The 25499-nt window shown below is 46.7% G+C and overlaps 1 protein-coding gene and 1 non-coding gene across 4 annotated transcripts; both read right to left on the bottom strand.

Annotated features, from left to right (window-relative positions):
- Positions 1-1572: 1572 nt before the first annotated feature.
- Positions 1573-9512, bottom strand: MGP (matrix Gla protein). 3 transcript variants are annotated; one of them, XM_069736132.1, is made up of 5 exons: positions 9438-9512; positions 6383-6489; positions 4217-4252; positions 3859-3922; positions 1573-1914 (listed from the first exon to the last, which is right to left on the bottom strand). In XM_069736132.1, exons 2-5 carry the CDS (start codon positions 6441-6443, stop codon positions 1776-1778), a joined length of 300 nt encoding a protein of 99 aa, XP_069592233.1. In that variant the 5' UTR covers positions 6444-6489; positions 9438-9512; the 3' UTR covers positions 1573-1775. The 3 variants fall into 3 exon arrangements, with proteins under 3 accessions (XP_069592233.1, XP_069592232.1, XP_069592231.1); XM_069736131.1 differs by lacking the exon at positions 9438-9512 and adding an exon at positions 9326-9432; XM_069736130.1 differs by lacking the exon at positions 9438-9512 and adding an exon at positions 9326-9421 and having other exon boundaries at positions 6383-6492.
- Positions 9513-24847: 15335 nt separating this feature from the next.
- Positions 24848-24920, bottom strand: TRNAR-CCG (transfer RNA arginine (anticodon CCG)). Its single transcript has one exon. It is a non-coding gene; the product is annotated as a tRNA-Arg (tRNA).
- Between the last annotated feature and the right edge of the window lie 579 nt (positions 24921-25499).

Here is a 25499-nt window from a genome sequence, read left to right as displayed (position 1 = left end):
AGATACTGATGATGGAGGTGACGGGCGGTCACCAGATACTGATGATGGAGGAGACGGGCGGTCACCAGATACTGATGACGGAGGAGACAGGCGGTCACCAGATACTGATGATGGAGGTGACGGGCGGTCACCAGATACTGATGATGGAGGTGACGGGAGGTCACTAGATACTGATGATGGAGGTGACGGGCGGTCACCAGATACTGATGATGGAGGAGACGGGCGGTCACCAGATACTGATGATGGAGGTGATGGGTGGTCACCAGATACTGATGATGGAGGAGATGGGCGGTCACCAGATATTGATGATGGAGGTGACAGGCGGTCACCAGATACTGATGATGGAGGTGACGGGCGGTCACCAGATACTGATGATGGAGGTGACGGGCGGTCACCAGATACTGATGATGGAGGAGACGGGCGGTCACCAGATACTGATGATGGAGGAGACGGGCGGTCACTAGATACTGATGATGGAGGCGACGGGCGATCACCAGATACTGATGATGGAGGTGATGGGCGGTCACCAGATACTGATGATGGAGGAGACGGACGGTCACCAGATACTGATGATGGAGGAGACGGGCGGTCACCAGATACTGATGATGGAGGTGACGGGCGGTCACCAGATACTGATGATGGAGGAGACGGGCGGTCACCAGATACTGATGATGGAGGAGACGGGCGGTCACTAGATACTGATGATGGAGGCGACGGGCGATCACCAGATACTGATGATGGAGGTGATGGGCGGTCACCAGATACTGATGATGGAGGCAAAGGGCGGTCACCAGATACTGATGAGATTTATGCTACTTTCACACATCAGGTTTTTTGTTTCAGGCTAAATCCGGCGAATGTTGGAAAAACTTGATCCGGAGATTGTGAAAAACTGATGCGACGGATCCAGCTAGCCTATCTAGATTATTGGTTCAAAAAAAAATTGGAGCATGCTCAGTTTAAAAAATTGGATCAGGCCGCCGGATCCGCCATTTTCTGCATCTGGCACCTTCCGGCTCCCATTCTAGCAAACAGCCGGAAGCGCTGGATCCGGCCTTTTAGGCTTTTTCGCCGGAGACAAAAAACGTTACAGTAGAGGTTTTTTCCAGACACCAGAATCGAGTGTACGCCGGATCCGGCATCAAACCAGAAGGAACGCTGGGCCATCCGGTGCTAATACAAGTCAATGGGGGAAAAACCGGATCCGTTTTTTATTTTTTTCGGTTCTGGTTTTTCTACCGAGAGTCGGATTTAGCCTGAAACAAAAAACCTGATGTGTGAAAGCAGCCTTACATTTCTCTTCAATCACTTTGCATTTTGTTAATTAATAAAAATAAACTGTTAACTCTTCTATTACTGGAAGCTTCTGACTCTGCAGCATTTTCACTATATCTTGTATGTAGTGGAAGGCGCAGGTCCCCAGCAGCACAGAGGATTTCAGGAGAGGAGCGCTGACTCTCATGCGGATGTTAATGAGGACAGGGCTGTGTGTCACTTTGTATCAGTATGAACACTGGTTGCTATGGAGACTCACACATTCCGGGTTTTCGCGCCATGTGACCGGTGACACCGTTTATAAAGCAGATTTTTATTTCTCGCACTTATGTTTCCACAGTGAAGCGATTTTACAGCCGCAGAATCGGGTGCGGATATCGTGTCCCCGTCCTGGATCCCCCCAGAATTATGACAATATATGAAAAGTGCAGACAATAAAACTCAACAACTAAAGAGACACTGCGCAGCCATGTGTGAGCCGGTATAACGCACGGTGGCTCCTAGTATCTCTCGCCGGCGCGCTGCCCGAAGTATCGCTTGTAGGCCGCTCCCCAGCCGTGTCTCATGGCGTAGCGCTCGCAGGGGTTGTACTCCTCGCAGGTCTCGCGCTGCCGCTCCCAGGGGCTCTTGGCGCGAACTCTGGAGAAACGGAAATGACAAGAGCAGCTTAAAGGGCAACTCCACAACGTTTCATGGTCAGATCCCTGCAGAACTGACCTATTCGACTCCAGTCACATCCAGAGCTGCATACTATTTCCTGACTCATTTCATTGAGTAAATCAACAGAGGAAAAATAGTTTAGAATCCAATTCCATCACTCGAAGAAAATAACTAGGGTGTGCAGCTCTGGATGTGGCTGGAGTAAATAACACGTGTTGTAACAGCAAAATTGTGAATGCAGCTCTGGATGTGGCTGGAGTAAATAACACGTGTTGTAACAGCAGAATTGTGAATGCAGCTCTGGATGTGGCTGGAGTGTAACACTTGTGAATGCAGCTCTGGATGTGGCTGGAGTATAACACTTGTGAATGCAGCTCTGGATGTGGCTGGAGTATAACACTTGTGAATGCAGCTCTGGATGTGGCTGGAGCATAACACTTGTGAATGCAGCTCTGTATGTGGCTAGAGTATAACACCTGTGAATGCAGCTCTGGATGTGGCTGGAGTGTAACACTTGTGAATGCAGCTCTGGATGTGGCTGGAGTGTAACACCTGTGAATGCAGCTCTGGATGTGGCTGGAGTATAACACTTGTGAATGCAGCTCTGGATGTGGCTGGAGTATAACACTTGTGAATGCAGCTCTGGATGTGGCTGGAGCATAACACTTGTGAATGCAGCTCTGTATGTGGCTAGAGTATAACACCTGTGAATGCAGCTCTGGATGTGGCTGGAGTATAACACTTGTGAATGCAGCTCTGGATGTGGCTGGAGCATAACACTTGTGAAAGCAGCTCTGGATGTGGCTGGAGTATAACACCTGTGAATGCAGCTCTGGATGTGGCTGGAGCATAACACTTGTGAATGCAGCTCTGGATGTGGCTGGAGTATAACACTTATGATTGCAGCTCTGGATGTGGCTGGAGCATAACACTTGTGAATGCAGCTCTGGATGTGGCTGGAGTATAATACTTTTGAATGCAGCTCTGGATGTGGCTGGAGTATAACACCTGTGAATGCAGCTCTGGATGTGGCTGGAGTATAAGGCTGCCGTCACACGATCAGTATTTGGTCACTATTTTACATCAGTATTTCTCAGCCAAAACCAGCAGTGGGTGATAAATACAGAAGTGGAGCATATGATTCTATTATACTTTTCCTCTATTTGTTCCACTCCTGGTTTTGGCTACAAATACTGATGTAAAATACTGACCAAATACTGCTAGTGTGACGGCAGCCTAACACCTGTGAATGCAGCTCTGGATGTGGCTGGAGCATAACATTTGTGAATGCAGCTCTGGATGTGGCTGGAGTATAACACTTGTGAATGCAGCTCTGGATGTGGCTGGAATATAACACTTGTGAATGCAGCTCTGGATGTGGCTGGAGTATAACACTTGTGAATGCAGCTCTGGATGTGGCTGGAGTATAACACCTGTGAATGCAGCTCTGGATGTGGCTGGAGCATAACACTTGTGAATGCAGCTCTGGATGTGGCTGGAGTATAACACCTGTGAATGCAGCTCTGGATGTGGCTGGAGCATAACACTTGTGAATGCAGCTCTGGATGTGGCTGGAGTATAACACTTATGATTGCAGCTCTGGATGTGGCTGGAGCATAACACTTGTGAATGCAGCTCTGGATGTGGCTGGAGTGTAATACTTTTGAATGCAGCTCTGGATGTGGCTGGAGTATAACACCTGTGAATGCAGCTCTGGATGTGGCTGGAGTATAACACTTGTGAATGCAGCTCTGGATGTGGCTGGAGCATAACACTTGTGAATGCAGCTCTGGATGTGACTGGAGCATAACACTTGTGAATGCAGCTCTGCAGCAGTACTGGTCACATACTGTGCAGTCACTGACTATAGTCCTGTGTAATCTGCATGCACAGGAGCGGATTGTCCGGTTATTCTATCCTTACCGCTCATTCATTCGCACGTTCCGTTGCATGAAGGAGTTGGCATTTCTTGAGTTAACAAACGGATCTGCAGCAAAAATATAAGAGTGATGTGTATAGAATACAAGTCAGACAGCAGAGAAAAGAGAAAGAAAGCCGAGGTAGAGAGCAAAGGATTGTGCACACTGATACATTGTAACAACCCCTCAGATACAAGCCGGAATCCTGCAATCCTTCTTATATATTTATTCTGTTATTATTTTTGTTATTATTATTATTTATTTATTATTATTATATTTATTATTACATTATTATTGTTTTATATTTATTCTATTATTTATTATTTTATTATATTATTCTGTAAACCAAAAATCATTCTTACCGTAACGTTCGTAGGACTCGTGGCTTTCATGTGAGTCTAGAGAAGGAAGACAAGTGTCAGTGATGAGTATAGTCTGAGTATGATATGTAGCAAAGACTGGGGGCAAGAAAGCGCAGTGGGGTCTTATTCGCTGATGATCGGAGGCCGTAGGGTGAAAGGACGCGGTCACCTCATGTAACACAACTATTGGGGGAAGCCACAGGTGTCAAGATGTCCGACGAAATGTGTGGTGTGTTTTACTGATGAAGAAGTCGGATGATAATAAAAGTCATCACTACTAGTGATGAGCGAGGGTACTCCTGCTCGGTGGTCTCCTGCTCGGTGGTCTCCCAGTATTTGTGACTGCTCAGAGATTTAGTTTTCATCCCGGCAGCTGAATGATTTACAGCTACTAGCCAGGCTGAGTACATGTGGGGATTGCCTGGTTGCTAGGGAATCCTCACATGTAATCAAGCTGTCTAGTAGCTGTAAATCATTCAGCTGCCGGGATGAAAACTAAATCTCTGAGTACTAACAAACACTAAGAGACCACCGAGCAACGAGTACCCTCGCTCATCACTAATCGCTCCCAATCCCATCTGAGGGAATCGTCCTTTGGATTTTTATCAGCAGCGCAGAGAACCCTCTCATTCCTATTTGGCATTTGTGTCCTGTCTATGGTTCTGGTTACAGCAGCCTGTGTCCTGTCTATGGTTCTGGTTACAGCAGCCTGTGTCCTGTCTATGGTTCTGGTTACAGCAGCCTGTGTCCTGTCTTTTTTCCTGGTTACAGCAGCCTGTATCCTGTCTTTGGTTCTGGTTACAGCAGCCTGTATCCTGTCTATGGTTCTGGTTACAGCAGCCTGTATCCTGTCTTTTTTTTCCTGGTTACAGCAGCCTGTGTCCTGTCTATGGTTCTGGTTACAGCAGCCTGTATCCTGTCTATGGTTCTGGTTACAGCAGCCTGTGTCCTGTCTTTTTTCCTGGTTACAGCAGCCTGTATCCTGTCTTTGGTTCTGGTTACAGCAGCCTGTGTCCTGTCTATGGTTCTGGTTACAGCAGCCTGTATCCTGTCTATGGTTCTGGTTACAGCAGCCTGTGTCCTGTCTTTTTTCCTGGTTACAGCAGCCTGTATCCTGTCTTTGGTTCTGGTTACAGCAGCCTGTGTCCTGTCTTTTTTTCCTGGTTACAGCAGCCTGTGTCCTGTCTATGGTTCTGGTTACAGCAGCCTGGGTCCTGTCTATGGTTCTGGTTACAGCAGCCTGGGTCCTGTCTATGGTTCTGGTTACAGCAGCCTGTGTCCTCTCTATGGTTCTGGTTACAGCAGCCTGTATCCTGTCTATAGTTCTGGTTACAGCAGCCTGTGTCCTGTCTTTTTTCCTGGTTACAGCAGCCTGTATCCTGTCTTTGGTTCTGGTTACAGCAGCCTGTATCCTGTCTTTTTTTCCTGGTTACAGCAGCCTGTATCCTGTCTTTGGTTCTGGTTACAGCAGCCTGTGTCCTGTCTTTTTTTCCTGGTTACAGCAGCCTGTGTCCTGTCTATGGTTCTGGTTACAGCAGCCTGGGTCCTGTCTATGGTTCTGGTTACAGCAGCCTGGGTCCTGTCTATGGTTCTGGTTACAGCAGCCTGTGTCCTCTCTATGGTTCTGGTTACAGCAGCCTGTATCCTGTCTATGGTTCTGGTTACAGCAGCCTGTGTCCTGTCTTTTTTCCTGGTTACAGCAGCCTGTATCCTGTCTTTGGTTCTGGTTACAGCAGCCTGTATCCTGTCTTTTTTTCCTGGTTACAGCAGCCTGTGTCCTGTCTATGGTTCTGGTTACAGCAGCCTGTGTCCTGTCTATGGTTCTGGTTACAGCAGCCTGTGTCCTGTCTATGGTTCTGGTTACAGCAGCCTGTGTCCTGTCTATGGTTCTGGTTACAGCAGCCTGTGTCCTGTCTATGGTTCTGGTTACAGCAGCCTGTGTCCTGTCTATGGTTCTGGTTACAGCAGCCTGTGTCCTGTCTATGGTTCTGGTTACAGCAGCCTGGGTCCTGTCTTTTTTTTCTGGTTACAGCAGCCTGTGTCCTGTCCATGGTTCTAGTTACAGCAGCCTGTGTCCTGTCTGTGGCCTCTAGGCACTCCAGTATTTCGAACATTTCAGATAATTTGCAGTTTTTCCTTCGAAGAAATCAAGTAAATAATTGTTACCGTATGCGAGGGTGACCGCAGTGGCCAGCGCCACGACCAGGAGCAGTGCCAGGGTCTTCATGCTGACTTGTGGATTTTTTCTTCTCCACTTGCCACAGGGAAATCTTCTGCTGGGATATAAGGAGAAATTACTGCTTATAAGAGAGCGGCGCTCTATAAAACCCAACATCTGGGGCGGGCGGCACCAAGAATGCTGAGAGGTATGTGCTGGCACAGTCATACCAGGGTGGGGGGCGGCGAGGGGGACGGGGACGAAAAGATCAAAAGGTGAAAAATATTATAGAAGACTGTGAACTAACCAAGTGTATACATCTGTGGAGGTGAACTACAACTCCCAGGAGCTCCATGACCTACTAGTGCCCACTAGATACAATTGTAACCACTGATTGCTGTCTCCGATGGAAACTAGTGTCTTCATTCACTGACAGCAATCCGAGATCTTAAAATGGCATTGAAATGAAACATGACGGACCCAATTCATCATCTGCGATTTTAAGTCGCTTTCGTTTTTTAGTTTTTTATTCTCTGACGATTTTTACACCAATTAATCAAAATAACAAACACAGTTTGCTCCGAGTTCTCCTTATGTTTGTCTTTTATCTGTTTTTTAAGTACAAAAAGTTGAATGTTCTGTAAAAATGATGCAAAAAAATTTCTTGCCTCAAAAAAAATAAATAAAATAAAATAAAAGGTGTAAATGAAATGATGAATGAGCCTGATCGTTCCTTCTGATCGTAAACTGTCTTCTTTCTTATAAATCTGGAGAATCGAAAACAGGCTGGGAATGAAGTGGTTAAGTCTGACCTGTCTATAAATTTATATAATCGGCCCTCGGGGCGCGGAGCCGCCTCTGCTACATTCATACCCATCTTACCCATAGCAGGAAATTGCACGTTACATCGAATGTTCTGGAACCTTCTCCCTCTGGATATTTCTCTCTCACCTGCAGAAACTCCATCTTTTACACGACTCTCCCTTTCCCCAAGTTATTGAGGTCGTCACTGGCTCATATCGAGCTCTCCTTAATATATACATAAGACTAGAAGACTAAATTATTAATAACTTAAATATAGCTAATAATTATAATATTATAATAATCAGGTGCATGTAACCACTGAGCCAGCATCTCTTCTACATTATCAGACATGTAACGATGGAAGAGTCAGGATATAATCAATCAATATAACTGATCATATACCTAAAGTGAAAGGCATGGTCCTCGGGGGCTAACTCTGGATCTAGGTCAGTGCATGTAACCACTGAGCCAGCTCCTCTTCTACATTATCAGACATTTAACTATGGAAGATTAAGGATATAATCAATCAATATAACTGATCATATACCTAAAGTGAAAAGCACGGTCCTCGGGGTCTAACTCTGGATCTAGGTCAGTGTATGTAACCACTGAGCCAGCTTCTCTTCTACATTATCAGACATTTAACTATGGAAGATTAAGGATATAATTAATCATTAAAACTGGTCATTTACCTAAAGTGAAAGGCATGGTCCTCGGGGGCTAACTCTGGATCTAGGTCAGTGCATGTAACCACTGAGCCAGCTTCTCTTCTACATTATCAGACATTTAACTATGGAAGATTAAGGATATAATCAATCAATATAACTGATCATATACCTAAAGTGAAAGGCATGGTCCTCGGGGGCTAACTCTGGATCTAGGTCAGTGCATGTAACCACTGAGCCAGCTTCTCTTCTACATTATCAGACATTTAACTATGGAAGATTAAGGATATAATCAATCAATATAACTGATCATATACCTAAAGTGAAAGGCATGGTCCTCGGGGTCTAACTCTGGATCTAGGTCAGTGCATGTAACCACTGAGCCAGCGTCTACTCAATATTATCAGGAATGTAACTATGGAAGAGTCAGGATATAATCAATCAATATAACTGATAATATACCTAATGTGAAAGGTATGGTCCTCGGGGGCTAACTCTGGATCTAGGTCTGTGCATGTAACCACTGAGCCAGCATCTCTTCTACATTATCAGACATGTAACGATGGAAGAGTCAGGATATAATCAATCAATATAACTGATCATATACCTAAAGTGAAAGGCATGATCCTCGGGGTCTAACTCTGGATCTAGGTCAGTGTATGTAACCACTGAGCCAGCTTCTCTTCTACATTATCAGACATTTAACTATGGAAGATTAAGGATATAATCAATCAATATAACTGATCATATACCTAAAGTGAAAAGCACGGTCCTCGGGGTCTAACTCTGGATCTAGGTCAGTGTATGTAACCACTGAGCCAGCTTCTCTTCTACATTATCAGACATTTAACTATGGAAGATTAAGGATATAATTAATCATTAAAACTGGTCATTTACCTAAAGTGAAAGGCATGGTCCTCGGGGGCTAATTCTGGATCTAGGTCAGTGTATGTAACCACTGAGCCAGCTTCTCTTCTACATTATCAGACATTTAACTATGGAAGATTAAGGATATAATCAATCAATATAACTGATCATATACCTAAAGTGAAAGGCATGGTCCTCGGGGGCTAACTCTGGATCTAGGTCAGTGCATGTAACCACTGAGCCAGCGTCTACTCAATATTATCAGGAATGTAACTATGAAGATTAAGGATATAATAAATCAGTATAACTGCTCATATATCTAAATTGAAAGGTATGGTCTTCAGGGGCTAACTCTGGATCTAGGTCAGTGCATGTAACCACTGAGCCAGCGTCTACTCTACATTATCAGACATGTAACGATGGAAGAGTCAGGATATAATCAATCAATATAACTGATCATATACCTAAAGTAAAGGCATGGTCCTCAGGCGCTGACTCTGTAGGGTCAGTGTATGTAACCACTGAGCCAGCACTTCTTATTAGAAATATCACTGTCACATGAGAGCAGATAATTTTATGAGAATAGTGTGTAATATTATGGTATATAATACTCACAAGTCCGGTTCTCCGCTGGGACTGGTGAGGAAATGTCTGGGTGCCAGGGGTATTTATCCCGAGCCTCCACCTACATCCCCTCATGTTTTCCTCCTGATCACTCAGCTCTTACCTCAGTCTTTACACTTCCTTCCCTCCTGGAGGAAATCTCGGACCACGCTTCAGACATAAACCACATATGGCCCTTAATTGGCCGCAGACCCTTTGATGACTCTGATGGGGGCGAAGATGCAGGAAAATCGCTTACAAGGATCTTAAAGCGCCAACAGCGGAGGGCGCCATATCTGTATGTTGTGTCTCACAATGACGACGAGCGAAAATAAAAATGTCATTAAATTCTATCAGTGATGTCTGACAACCTCTCATACATGTGTGCCGGCTGGTTGTCAGCAGTGATACATGATGAGTATAGCAGTATAAGGGGTCCGGGTTACATGGCGATATGTCCGAGGTGCAGCCGCACAGGGGCCCGAGAAATAAGGGGCCACGACCTCCAGAGCAGGTGGAATTGTGCATTATGATGAGTAATTGGCTGCAGAGGGCCGGTGACCTGCCCTTATACCGGGGTCTCCGCGGTCTGTGTGCGCCGGTGCTCTATGTAATGCCGGTAGCAGCAGCCGTAATGTACAGCCGTAATGCACAGCCATGATGTACAGCCGTAATGTACAGCCGTAATGCACAGCCATGATGTACAGCCGTAATGTACAGCCGTAATGCACAGCCATGATGTACAGCCGTAATGTACAACCGTAATGCACAGCCATAACGTACAGCCATAATGCACAGCCGTAATGTACAGCCATGATGTACAGCCATGATGTACAGCCATGATGCACAGCCGTAATGTACAGCCATAATGTACAACCGTAATGCACAGCCATGATGTACAGCCATAATGCACAGCCGTAATGTACAGCCATGATGTACAGCCATGATGTACAGCCATGATGCACAGCCGTAATGTACAGCCATAATGCACAGCCGTAATGCACAGCCGTAATGTACAGCCACAATGCACAGCCACAATGCACAGCCGTAATTTACAGCCGTAATGCACAGCCATAATGTACAACCGTAATGCACAGCCATAACGTACAGCCATAATGTACAACCGTAATGCACAGCCATAATACACAGCCATAATGTACAACCGTAATGCACAGCCATAACGTACAGCCATAATGCACAGCCATAACGTACAGCCATAATACACAGCCGTAATGTACAGCCATAATGCACAGCCATAACGTACAACCATAATGCACAGCCGTAATGTACAGCCATAATGCACAGCCGTAATGTACAGCCATAACGTACAGCCATAACGCACAGCCGTAATGTACAGCCGTAATGCACAGCCACAATACACAGCCGTAATGTACAGCCGTAATGCACAGCCACAATGCACAGCCATAATGCACAGCCGTAATGCACAGCCATAATGCACAGCCGCAATGTACAGCCATAATGCACAGCCGTAATGTACAGCCATAATGTACAGCCGTAATGCACCGCCACAATGCCCAGCCGTAATGTACAGCCGTAATGCACAGCCACAATGCACAGCCGTAATGTACAGCCATAATACACAGCCATAACGTACAGCCATAATACACAGCCATAATGCACAACCATAATGTGCAGCCATAATGCTCAGCCACAATGTACAGCCGTAATGCGCAGCCGTAATGTACAGCCGTAATGCACAGCCATGATGTACAGCCGTAATGTACAGCCGTAATGCACAGCCATGATGTACAGCCGTAATGTACAGCCGTAATGCACAGCCATGATGTACAGCCGTAATGTACAACCGTAATGCACAGCCATAACGTACAGCCATAATGCACAGCCGTAATGTACAGCCATGATGTACAGCCATGATGTACAGCCATGATGCACAGCCGTAATGTACAGCCATAATGTACAACCGTAATGCACAGCCATGATGTACAGCCATAATGCACAGCCGTAATGTACAGCCATGATGTACAGCCATGATGTACAGCCATGATGCACAGCCGTAATGTACAGCCATAATGCACAGCCGTAATGCACAGCCGTAATGTACAGCCACAATGCACAGCCACAATGCACAGCCGTAATTTACAGCCGTAATGCACAGCCATAATGTACAACCGTAATGCACAGCCATAACGTACAGCCATAATGTACAACCGTAATGCACAGCCATAATACACAGCCATAATGTACAACCGTAATGCACAGCCATAACGTACAGCCATAATGCACAGCCATAACGTACAGCCATAATACACAGCCGTAATGTACAGCCATAATGCACAGCCATAACGTACAACCATAATGCACAGCCGTAATGTACAGCCATAATGCACAGCCGTAATGTACAGCCATAACGTACAGCCATAACGCACAGCCGTAATGTACAGCCGTAATGCACAGCCACAATACACAGCCGTAATGTACAGCCGTAATGCACAGCCACAATGCACAGCCATAATGCACAGCCGTAATGCACAGCCATAATGCACAGCCGCAATGTACAGCCATAATGCACAGCCGTAATGTACAGCCATAATGTACAGCCGTAATGCACCGCCACAATGCCCAGCCGTAATGTACAGCCGTAATGCACAGCCACAATGCACAGCCGTAATGTACAGCCATAATACACAGCCATAACGTACAGCCATAATACACAGCCATAATGCACAACCATAATGTGCAGCCATAATGCTCAGCCACAATGTACAGCCGTAATGCGCAGCCGTAATGTACAGCCGTAATGCACAGCCACAATGCACAGCGTAATGTACAGCCACAATGCACAGCCGTAATTCACAGCTGTAATGCACAGCCATAACGTACAGCCGTAATGCACAGCCACAATGCACAGATGTAATGTACAGCCGCAATGCACAGCCGTAACGTACAGCCACAATGCACAGCCGTAATTCACAGCCGTAATGCACAGCCGTAATGCACAGCCATAATGCACAGCCACAATGCACAGCCACAATGCACAGATGTAATGTACAGCCGCAATGCACAGCCGTAACGTACAGCCACAATGCACAGCCGTAATTCACAGCCGTAATGCATAGCCGTAATGCACAGCCATAATGCACAGCCACAATGCACAGCCGCAATGCACAGCCGTAATGCACAGCAGTAGTGTACAGTCGTAATGTACAGCCGTAATGCACAGCCGTAATGCACAGCCACAATGCACAGCCGTAATGTACTGCCGTAATGTACAGCCGTAATGTACAGCGATAATGTACAGCCATAATGTACAGCCCTAATGTACAGCCGTATTGTACAGCCATAATGTACAGCCGTAATGTACAGCCGTAATGTACAGCCGTAATGTACAGCGATAATGTACAGCCCTAATGTACAGCCGTATTGTACAGCCATAATGTACAGCTGTAATGTACAGCCGTAATGTACAGCCGTAATGCACAGCCGTAATGTACAGCCATAATGCACAGACATAATGAACAGCCGTATTGTACAGCCATAATGTACAGCCATAATGTACAGCCGTAATGCACAGCCGTAATGTACAGCCATAATGCACAGCCATAATGAACAGCCGTATTGTACAGCCATAATGTACAGCCATAATGTACAGCCGTATTGTACAGCCATAATGTACAGCCATAATGCACAGCCATAATGAACAGCCGTATTGTACAGCCATAATGTACAGCCGTAATGTACAGCCGTAATGCACAGCCGTAATGTACAGCCATAATGCACAGACATAATGAACAGCCGTATTGTACAGCCATAATGTACAGCCATAATGTACAGCCGTAATGCACAGCCGTAATGTACAGCCATAATGCACAGCCATAATGAACAGCCGTATTGTACAGCCATAATGTACAGCCATAATGTACAGCCATAGCCGCGTCCTCACTGCTTGTGAGATAATCACATGATATCTGTATTTTCTGTAACATCTGATGGATTCAGTGACCCGCTCCCGAATGTCGCCTCTGCGCCCCGAGCTCCGCACCGCCACCTGAATGTTCTGTTTACCCCGGAATTAATCACGATCTGTTCTTTACATATAAACATGAAGTGAACGCAGAACATTCGTCCCCTATATACAGTAACACAGGAATGTCTCCAGATGTCAGCAACTAATCCAGAGATCAAAGAACTACTGAGATCAGAAGTCACATGAAGACGTCTGCAAGACAGAGGAAGGGAGAGCTGTAATCACCGGAGGACGGGAATCAACGCAGCTCTGTATACATCAGGGAATACTGTACATATACCGAGAGCGCAGCTCTGGAGGGTAATACAGGAGGTGACTCAGGATCAGTAATGTAATGTACACAGTGACTGCACCAGCAGAATAGTGAGTGCAGCTCTGGGGTATAATACAGGATGTAACTCAGGATCAGTAATGTAATGTATGTACACAGTGACTGCACCAGCAGAATAGTGAGTGCAGCTCTGGAGTATAATACAGGAGGTAACTCAGGATCAGTAATGTAATGTATGTACACAGTGACTGCACCAGCAGAATAGTGAGTGCAGCTCTGGGGTATAATACAGGATGTAACTCAGGATCAGTAATGTAATGTATGTACACAGTGACTGCACCAGCAGAATAGTGAGTGCAGCTCTGGAGTATAATATAGGAGGTAACTCAGGATCAGTAATGTAACGTATGTACACAGTGACTGCACCAGCAGAATAGTGAGTGCAGCTCTGGAGGATAATACAGGATGTAACTCAGGATCAGTAATGTAATGTATGTACACTGACTGCACCAGCAGAATAGTGAGTGCAGCTCTGGAGTATAATACAGGATGCAACTCAGGATCAGTAATGTATGTGCACAGTGACTGCACCAGCAGAATAGTGAGTACAGCTCTGGAGTATAATACAGGAGGTAACTCAAGATCAGTAATGTAATGTATGTACACAGTGACTGCACCAGCAGAATAGTGAGTGCAGCTCTGGAGTATAATACAGGAGGTAACTCAAGATCAGTAATGTAATGTATGTACACAGTGACTGCACCAGCAGAATAGTGAGTGCAGCTCTGGGGTATAATACAGGATGTAACTCAGGATCAGTAATGTAATGTATGTACACAATGACTGCACCAGCAGAATAGTGAGTGCAGCTCTGGAGTATAATATAGGAGGTAACTCAGGATCAGTAATGTATGTACACAGTGACTGCACCAGCAGAATAGTGAGTGCAGCTCTGGAGTATAATACAGGATGTAACTCAGGATCAGTAATGTAATGTATGTACACAATGATTGCACCAGCAGAATAGTGAGTGCAGCTCTGGAGTATAATATAGGAGGTAACTCAGGATCAGTAATGTAACGTATGTACACAGTGACTGCACCAGCAGAATAGTGAGTGCAGCTCTGGAGGATAATACAGGATGTAACTCAGGATCAGTAATGTAATGTATGTACACTGACTGCACCAGCAGAATAGTGAGTGCAGCTCTGGAGTATAATACAGGATGCAACTCAGGATCAGTAATGTATGTGCACAGTGACTGCACCAGCAGAATAGTGAGTACAGCTCTGGAGTATAATACAGGAGGTAACTCAAGATCAGTAATGTAATGTATGTACACAGTGACTGCACCAGCAGAATAGTGAGTGCAGCTCTGGAGTATAATACAGGAGGTAACTCAAGATCAGTAATGTAATGTATGTACACAGTGACTGCACCAGCAGAATAGTGAGTACAGCTCTGGAGTATAATACAGTAGGTAACTCAGGATCAGTAATGTAATGTATGTACACAGTGACTGCACCAGCAGAATAGTGAGTGCAGCTCTGGAGTATAATAAGGAGGTAACTCAGGATCAGTAATGTATGTACACTGTGACTGCACCAGCAGAATAGTGAGCACAGCTCTAGAGTATAATACAGGAGGTAACTCAGGATAAGTAATGTAATGTATGTACACAGTGACTGCACCAGCAGAATAGTGAGTGCAGCTCTGGGGTATAATACAGGATGTAACTCGGGATCAGTAATGTAATGTATGTACACAGTGACTGCACCAGCAGAATAGTGAGTGCAGCTCTGGAGTATAATACAGGAGGTAACTCAGGATCAGTAATGTAATGTATGTACACTGTGACTGCACCAGCAGAATAGTGAGCACAGCTCTAGAGTATAATACAGGAGGTAACTCAGGATAAGTAATGTAATGTATGTACACGGTGACTGCAGAATAGTGAGTGCAGCTCTGAAGTATAAGGATCTTATCATGTATCTCTGTATACAGGGAGCTCCCCCTAGTGGTAGCCGCAGACAGAATCTTATCATGTATCTCTGCATACAGGGAGCTCCCCCTAGTGGTGACTGTAGACAGGATCTTATTATGTATCTCTGTATACAGGGAGCTCCCCCTAGTGGTGACTGTAGACAGGATCTTATTATGTATCTCTGTATACAGGGAGCTCCCCCTAGTGGTGGCTGTAGACTGGATCTTATCATGTATCTCTGTATACAGGGAGCTCCCCCTAGTGGTGGCTGTAGACAGGATCTTTTCATGTATCTCTGTATACAGGGAGCTCCCCCTAGTGGTGGCTGTAGACTGGATCTTATCATGTATCTCTGTATACAGGGAGCTCCCCCTAGTGGTGGCTGTAGACAGGATCTTATCATGTACCTCTGTATACAGGGAGCTCCCCCTAGTGGAGGCTGCAGACAGGATCTTATCATGTATCTCTGTATACAGGGAGCTCCCCCTAGTGGTGGCTGCAGACAGGATGTTATCATGTATCTCTGTATACAGGGAGCTCCCCCTAGTGGTGACTGCAGACAGGATCTTATCATGTATATCTGTATACAGGGAGCTCCCCCCAGTGGTGGCTGCAGACAGGATCTTATCATGTATCTCTGTATACAGGGAGCTCCCCCTAGTGGTGGCTGCAGACAGGATCTTATCATGTATCTCTGTATACAGGGAGCTCCCCCTAGTGGTGGCTACAGACAGGATGTTATCATGTATCTCTGTATACAGGGAGCTCCCCCTAGTGGTGACTGCAGACAGGATCTTATCATGTATATCTGTATACAGGGAGCTCCCCCCAGTGGTGGCTGCAGACAGGATCTTATCATGTATCTCTGTATACAGGGAGCTCCCCCTAGCGGTGGCTGCAGACAGGATCTTATCATGTATATCTGTATACAGGGAGCTCCCCCCAGTGGTGGCTGCAGACAGGATCTTATCATGTATATCTGTATACAGGGAGCTCCCCCTAGTGGTGACTGCAGACAGGATCTTATCATCTATCTCTGTATACAGGGAGCACCCCCTAGTGGTGACTGCAGACAGGATCTTATCATGTATCTGTATACAGGGAGCTTCCCCTAGTGGTGGCTGCAGACAGGATGTTATCATGTTTCTCTGTATACAGGGAGCTCCCACTAGTGGTGACTGCAGACAGGATCTTATCATGTATCTCTGTATACAGGGAGCTCCCACTAGTGGTGACTGCAGACAGGATCTTATCATGTATCTCTGTATACAGGGAGGTCCCCTAGTGGTGACTGCAGACAGGATCTTATCATGTATCTCTGTATACAGGGAGCTCCACCTAGTGGTGGCTGCAGGCAGGATCTTATCATGTATCTCTGTATACAGGGAGCTCCCCCTAGTGGTGACTGCAGACAGGATCTTATCATGTATCTCTGTATACAGGGAGCTCCCCCTAGTGGTGGCTGCACACAGGATCTTATCACGTATCTCTGTATACAGGGAGCTCCCCCTAGTGGTGGCTGCACACAGGATCTTATCAAGTATCTCTGTATACAGGGAGCTCCCCCTAGTGGTGACTGCAGACAGAATCTTATCATGTATCTCAGTATACAGGTAGCTCCCCCTAGTGGTGACTGCAGACAGGATCTTATCATATATCTCTGTGTACAGGGAGCTCCCCCTAGTGGTGGCTGCAGACAGGATCTTATCATGTATCTCTGTATACAGGGAGCTCCCCCTAGTGGTGGCTGCAGACAGGATCTTATCATGTATCTGTATACAGGGAGCTCCCCCTAGTGGTGGCTGCAGACAGGATCTTATCATGTATCTCTGTATACAGGGAGCTCCCTCTAATGGTGGCTGCAGACAGGATCTTATCATGTATCTCTGTATACAGGGGGCTCCCCCTAGTGGTGACTGCAGACAGGATCTTATCATGTATCTCTGTATACAGGGAGCTCCCCCTAGTGGTGTCTGCAGACAGGATCTTATCATGTATCTCTGTATACAGGGAGCTCCCCCTAGTGGTGTCTGCAGACAGGATCTTATCATGTATCTCTGTATACAGGGGGCTCCCCCTAGTGGTGACTGCAGACAGGATCTTATCATGTATCTCTGTATACAGGGAGCTCCTACTAGTGGTGTCTGCAGACAGGATCTTATCATGTATCTCTGTATACAGGGAGCTCCCCCTAGTGGTGGCTGCAGACAGGATCTAATCACGTATCTCTGTATACAGGGAGCTCCCCCTAGTGGTGACTGCAGACAGGATCTTATCAAGTATCTCTGTATACAGGGAACTCCCCCTAGTGGTGACTGCAGACAGAATCTTATCATGTATCTCAGTATACAGGGAGCTCCCCCTAGTGGTGACTGCAGACAGGATCTTATCATGTATCTCTGTGTACAGGGAGCTCCCCCTAGTGGTGGCTGCAGACAGGATCTTATCATGTATCTCTGTATACAGGGAGCTCCCCCTAGTGGTGGCTGCAGACAGGATCTTATCATGTATCTGTATACAGGGAGCTCCCCCTAGTGGTGGCTGCAGACAGGATCTTATCATGTATCTCTGTATACAGGGAGCTCCCTCTAGTGGTGGCTGCAGAAAGGATCTTATCATGTATCTCTGTATACAGGGGGCTCCCCCTAGTGGTGACTGCAGACAGGATCTTATCATGTATCTCTGTATACAGGGGGCTCCCCCTAGTGGTGACTGCAGACAGGATCTTATCATGTATCTCTGTATACAGGGAGCTCCCACTAGTGGTGTCTGCAGACAGGATCTTATCATGTATCTCTGTATACAGGGAGCTCCCCCTAGTGGTGGCTGCAGACAGGATCTTATCATGTATCTCTGTATACAGGGGGCTCCCCCTAGTGGTGACTGCAGACAGGATCTTATCATGTATCTCTGTATACAGGGAGCTCCCACTAGTGGTGTCTGCAGACAGGATCTTATCATGTATCTCTGTATACAGGGAGCTCCCCCTAGTGGTGGCTGCAGACAGGATCTTATCATGTATCTCTGTATACAGGGAGCTCCCTCTAGTGGTGGCTGCATACAGGATCTTATCATGTATCTCTGTATACAGGGGGCTCCCCCTAGTGGTGACTGCAGACAGGATCTTATCATGTATCTCTGTATACAGGGAGCTCCCCCTAGTGGTAGCTGCAGACAGGATCTTATCACGTATCTCTGTATACAGGGAGCTCCCTCTAGTGGTGGCTGCAGACAGGATCTTATCACGTATCTCTGTATACAGGGAGCTCCCCCTAGTGGTGGCTGCAGACAGGATCTTATCATGTATCTCTGTATACAGGGAGCTCCCCCTAGTGGTGGCTGCAGACAGGATCTTATCATGTATCTCTGTATACAGGGGGCTCCCCCTAGTGGTGACTGCAGACAGGATCTTATCATGTATCTCTGTATACAGGGAGCTCCCACTAGTGGTGGCTGCAGACAGGATCTTATCATGTATCTCTGTATACAGGGGGCTCCCCCTAGTGGTGGCTGCAGACAGGATCTTATCATGTATCTCTGTATACAGGGAGCTCCCACTAGTGGTGTCTGCAGACAGGATCTTATCATGTATCTCTGTATACAGGGAGCTCCCCCTAGTGGTGGCTGCAGACAGGATCTTATCATGTATCTCTGTATACAGGGAGCTCCCTCTAGTGGTGGCTGCAGACAGGATCTTATCATGTATCTCTGTATACAGGGGGCTCCCCCTAGTGGTGACTGCAGACAGGATCTTATCATGTATCTCTGTATACAGGGAGCTCCCCCTAGTGGTAGCTGCAGACAGGATCTTATCACGTATCTATGTATACAGGGAGCTCCCTCTAGTGGTGGCTGCAGACAGGATCTTATCATGTATCTCTGTATACAGGGGGCTCCCCCTAGTGGTGACTGCAGACAGGATCTTATCATGTATCTCTGTATACAGGGGGCTCCCCCTAGTGGTGACTGCAGACAGGATCTTATCATGTATCTCTGTATACAGGGAGCTCCCCCTAGTGGTAGCTGCAGACAGGATCTTATCACGTATCTATGTATACAGGGAGCTCCCCCTAGTGGTGGCTGCAGACAGGATCTTATCATGTATCTCTGTATACAGGGGGCTCCCCCTAGTGGTGACTGCAGACAGGATCTTATCATGTATCTCTGTATACAGGGAGCTCCCACTAGTGGTGTCTGCAGACAGGATCTTATCATGTATCTCTGTATACAGGGAGCTCCCCCTAGTGGTGGCTGCAGACAGGATCTTATCATGTATCTCTGTATACAGGGAGCTCCCCCTACTGGTGGCTGCAGACATGATCTTATTATGTATCTCTATATACAGGGAGCTCCCCCTACTGGTGCCTGCAGACAGGATCTTATTATGTATCTCTGTATACAGGGAGCTCCCCCTAGTGGTGGCTGCAGACAGGATCTTATCATGTATCTCTGTATACAGGGAGCTCCCCCTAGTGGTGGCTGCAGACAGGATCTTATCATGTATCTCTGTATACAGGGGGCTCCCCCTAGTGGTGACTGCAGACAGGATCTTATCATGTATCTCTGTATACAGGGAGCTCCCACTAGTGGTGGCTGCAGACAGGATCTTATCATGTATCTCTGTATACAGGGGGCTCCCCCTAGTGGTGGCTGCAGACAGGATCTTATCATGTATCTCTGTATACAGGGAGCTCCCCCTAGTGGTGTCTGCAGACAGGATCTTATCATGTATCTCTGTATACAGGGAGCTCCCCCTAGTGGTGGCTGCAGACAGGATCTTATCATGTATCTCTGTATACAGGGAGCTCCCTCTAGTGGTGGCTGCAGACAGGATCTTATCATGTATCTCTGTATACAGGGGGCTCCCCCTAGTGGTGACTGCAGACAGGATCTTATCATGTATCTCTGTATACAGGGAGCTCCCCCTAGTGGTAGCTGCAGACAGGATCTTATCACGTATCTATGTATACAGGGAGCTCCCTCTAGTGGTGGCTGCAGACAGGATCTTATCATGTATCTCTGTATACAGGGGGCTCCCCCTAGTGGTGACTGCAGACAGGATCTTATCATGTATCTCTGTATACAGGGGGCTCCCCCTAGTGGTGACTGCAGACAGGATCTTATCATGTATCTCTGTATACAGGGAGCTCCCCCTAGTGGTAGCTGCAGACAGGATCTTATCACGTATCTATGTATACAGGGAGCTCCCCCTAGTGGTGGCTGCAGACAGGATCTTATCATGTATCTCTGTATACAGGGGGCTCCCCCTAGTGGTGACTGCAGACAGGATCTTATCATGTATCTCTGTATACAGGGAGCTCCCACTAGTGGTGTCTGCAGACAGGATCTTATCATGTATCTCTGTATACAGGGAGCTCCCCCTAGTGGTGGCTGCAGACAGGATCTTATCATGTATCTCTGTATACAGGGGGCTCCCCCTAGTGGTGACTGCAGACAGGATCTTATCATGTATCTCTGTATACAGGGAGCTCCCACTAGTGGTGTCTGCAGACAGGATCTTATCATGTATCTCTGTATACAGGAGCTCCCCCTAGTGGTGGCTGCAGACAGGATCTTATCATGTATCTCTGTATACAGGGGGCTCCCCCTAGTGGTGACTGCAGACAGGATCTTATCATGTATCTCTGTATACAGGGAGCTCCCACTAGTGGTGTCTGCAGACAGGATCTTATCATGTATCTCTGTATACAGGGAGCTCCCACTAGTGGTGTCTGCAGACAGAATCTTATCATGTATCTCTGTATACAGGGAGCTCCCACTAGTGGTGTCTGCAGACAGGATCTTATCATGTATCTCTGTATACAGGGAGCTCCCCCTAGTGGTGGCTGCAGACAGGATCTTATCATGTATCTCTGTATACAGGGAGCTCCCCCTAGTGGTGGCTGCAGACAGGATCTTATCATGTATCTCTGTATACAGGGAGCTCCCACTAGTGGTGTCTGCAGACAGGATCTTATCATGTATCTCTGTATACAGGGAGCTCCCCCTAGTGGTGGCTGCAGACAGGATCTTATCATGTATCTCTGTATACAGGGAGCTCCCCCTAGTGGTGGCTGCAGACAGGATCTTATCATGTATCTCTGTATACAGGGAGCTCCCACTAGTGGTGTCTGCAGACAGGATCTTATCATGTATCTCTGTATACAGGGAGCTCCCCCTAGTGGAGGCTGCAGACAGGATCTTATCATGTATCTCTGTATACAGGGGGCTCCCCCTTGTGGTGACTGCAGACAGGATCTTATCATGTATCTCTGTATACAGGGAGCTCCCCCTAGTGGTAGCTGCAGACAGGATCTTATCACGTATCTCTGTATACAAGGAGCTCCCTCTAGTGGTGGCTGCAGACAGGATCTTATCATGTATCTCTGTATACAGGGAGCTCCCCCTAGTGGTGGCTGCAGAGAGGATCTTATCATGTATCTCTGTATACAGGGAGCTCCTCTAGTGGTGACTGCAGACAGGATCTTATCATGTATCTCTGTATACAGGGAGCTCCTCTAGTGGTGACTGCAGACAGGATCTTATCATGTATCTCTGTATACAGGGAGCTCCTCTAGTGGTGACTGCAGACAGGATCTTATCATGTATCTCTGTATACAGGGAGCTCCCCCTAGTGGTGACTGCAGACAGGATCTTATCATGTATCTCTGTATACAGGGAGCTCCCCCTAGTGGTGACTGCAGACAGGATCTTATCATGTATCTCTGTATACAGGGAGCTCCCCCTAGTGGTGGCTGCAGACTGACAGCTTTGATCGTCACTGGAGTTTTGGAGCTTTGTTTTGGGTTCTCAGGGCTGTGTCTTCTATGTGGATGTGATACGAGGTTTCTCAGCACCGCGTGTTGGGCCCATTAGCTGAGTAACAGATGGGCCGTGGCCGGGTGGAGAGTGCAGTGATCGGCTTTTTCTGGTTACTTCACTTTTCCTCGGGCTTTTATTGTAAATAATATTTTTCTTCTGTATTTTCAGTCGTTTCTTTGTGTCCATGAATCACTTGTGTTCTCTGGTGAGTGGCTGCAGATAGTGGGAGTGATACCATTAATAACCTTTCTCCCGGATGTGCAGGTTTTGGCACCGCTGCCCCTCGCTGTCGGTGACTCAGACTTCCGTGTGTGACTGGCACAGGTCTGACTGCGCCCGCTGGCACCGCCGGCCCCTCAGGTCACACACAGGCGGCACAGATTCTGCTTTATGTCTTATTTATCCGCTCGCTCCCACTTTCTGGACCGGGAAGTTGCAGATGGAAGAAATTAAAGCCAAAGAGAAAATATCTATTTACCTTGCCTGAAAAATGTGCATAAAAAGCAGCAAGAAAGACCCGCAGGCAAATCAGATCATCCGCCATAAATAAAAAGTGTCCGTCCTGAGAAAACGGGCGACAACCAATCCGGCGACCATTGGTGATCTTCAGCTGTTGTCACCCATCTTTACCGGATCCAAACCTCTTAATATACTGATAACGAGGCTGATCAGGAGCCCAGGAAAGCTGAGTGACAACCACCTAAAGAGCTGAGGAGGAGATGATACACTCACCCTCTCTTAAAATACTCTGTGCTGCTGCAAGACACGCCTCCTTATACAATGTAACCCTCATTCTGAGACCTCCCACATCTAACAATCAATCCTGAAATACTCTGTGCCGCTGCAGGACACGCCTCCTTATACAATGTAACCCTCATTCTGAGACCTCCCACATCCAACAATCAATCCTGAAATACTCTGTGCTGCTGCAGGACACGCCTCCTTATACAATGTAACCCTCATTCTGAGACCTCCCACATCTAACAATCAGTCCTGAAATACTCTGTGCTGCTGCAGGACACGCCTCCTTATACAATGTAACCCTCATTCTGAGACCTCCGACATCTAACAATCAATCCTGAAATACTCTGTGCTGCTGCAGGACACGCCTCCTTATACAATGTAACCCTCATTCTGAGACCTCCCACATCTAACAATCAATCCTGAAATACTCTGTGCTGCTGCAGGACACGCCTCCTTATACTATGTAACCCTCATTCTGAGACCTCCGACATCTAACAATCAACCCTGAAATACTCTGTGCTGCTGCAGGACACGCCTCCTTATACAATGTAACCCTCATTCTGAGACCTCCCACATCTAACAATCAGTCCTGAAATACTCTGTGCCGCTGCATGACACGCCTCCTTATACAATGTAACCCTCATTCTGAGACCTCCCACATCTAACAATCAATCCTGAAATACTCTGTGCCGCTGCAGGACACGCCTCCTTATACAATGTAACCCTCATTCTGAGACCTCCCACATCTAACAATCAGTCCTGAAATACTCTGTGCTGCTGCAGGACACGCCTCCTTATACAATGTAACCCTCATTCTGAGACCTCCCACATCTATCAATCCTGAAATACTCTGTGCTGCTGCAGGACACGCCTCCTTATACAATGTAACCCTCATTCTGAAACCTACCACATCTAACAATCAATCCTGAAATACTCTGTGCTGCTGCATGACACGCCTCCTTATACAATGTAACCCTCATTCTGAGACCTCCCACATCTAACAATCAATCCTGAAATACTCTGTGCTGCTGCATGACACGCCTCCTTATACAATGTAACCCTCATTCTGAAACCTACCACATCTATCAATCCTGAAATACTCTGTACTGCTGCAGGACACGCCTCCTTATACAATGTAACCCTCATTCTGAGACATCCCACATCTAACAATCAATCCTGAAATACTCTGTGCTGCTGCAGGACACGCCTCCTTATACAATGTAACCCTCATTCTGAGACCTCCCACATCTATCAATCCTGAAATACTCTGTGCTGCTGCAGGACACGCCTCCTTATACAATGTAACCCTCATTCTGAAACCTCCCACATCTATCAATCCTGAAATACTCTGTGCTGCTTGAAGCCCCTCTGTCTATGGCCGTCCACATAATTTGTGGGCTCCTAAAATACTCTGTGCTGCTGCAGGACACACTTCCTTATAATATGTAGCCCTCAGTCTGTGACCTCCCACATAATCTGCATTCTGAAATACTCTGTGCTGCTGTCAGTGACCGCCCAGATTAGAACACTCCTATCCTCAAATCCTCTGTGCTGCTTACTTAACCCCTCTTCTTCCAGAATGATAAAAATGCAGATAAACACATATATTATTAATGCTCCATGACTTCTTCACTCCTGTGATCGATACCTGACATCTGACACTTTTGGTAAATTCTGTCCGTGGATTTTGCAAGTTCCTAAAATTTCCGACCCAGATGGGACTTGAACCCACAATCTCCAGCTCCGGAGGCTGGCGCCTTATCCATTAGGCCACTGGGCCGCTTGGCTCCTGGGACAGCTGTAGCTTCAGGTGACTGTTCAGGAGGAGCCGTCCAGCGATGCGATTTGCATTCTGCAATTTCACCAGTTTCCTCCCTGCAGACCCCATCTGTAATTATCAGTTGTCTCTTAGCTGGAGGATGTAGACAAGCTGCCATAATGTCTCCCATAAACAGCAGACACAGACATGATGGATGCCTGCTCTTCTTATTGTACAGCATATTAAGCAGCTGCAACATGGAGGACATTATACAGCAGTACTGAGCAGTGCAGATGTGAATGCAGCACTCAGGTGAGAAAAAATGCATCAGCATAAAGGACATAATACATCAGTACTGAGCTGAGTAGTTATGAATGCAGCTCTGTTGTGAGATAAAGCACTTACTAGAAAGCAGCTGGGTAGAGGACATTATACAGCAGCCCTGAGCAGTGTAGCTGCAGATCCTGCTCTGTAGTGAGATAAATACTTACTAGAAAGCAGCAGCGGTGTAGAAGACATTATACAGCAGTATTGCAGCTGAAGATGAGGTGCGATAAAACACTTTCTAGAAAGCATCAGAATGAAGGCAATTATAGAGCA

The sequence above is a fragment of the Ranitomeya imitator genome, chromosome 8, assembly GCF_032444005.1.
Source record: "Ranitomeya imitator isolate aRanImi1 chromosome 8, aRanImi1.pri, whole genome shotgun sequence".
In the NCBI taxonomy this organism is placed as follows: domain Eukaryota; kingdom Metazoa; phylum Chordata; class Amphibia; order Anura; family Dendrobatidae; genus Ranitomeya; species Ranitomeya imitator.
The sequence above is the reverse complement of the archived record's forward strand: the minus strand, read 5'-3'. Positions and strand labels throughout refer to the sequence as shown.

What these genes read in the sequence shown, in the direction of transcription:
- MGP (XM_069736132.1), bottom strand. Translation starts at nt 6,443, where the DNA reads ATGAAGACCCTGGCACTGCTCCTGGTCGTGGCGCTGGCCACTGCGGTC. An exon ending in TGCGGTCACCCTCGCATACG is followed by an intron (nt 4,253 to 6,382) that starts GTAACAATTATT and finishes TTCCTTCTCTAG; the next exon opens with ACTCACATGAAAGCCACGAG. An exon ending in AACGTGCGAATGAATGAGCG is followed by an intron (nt 1,915 to 3,858) that starts GTAAGGATAGAA and finishes CCGTTTCTCCAG; the next exon opens with AGTTCGCGCCAAGAGCCCCT.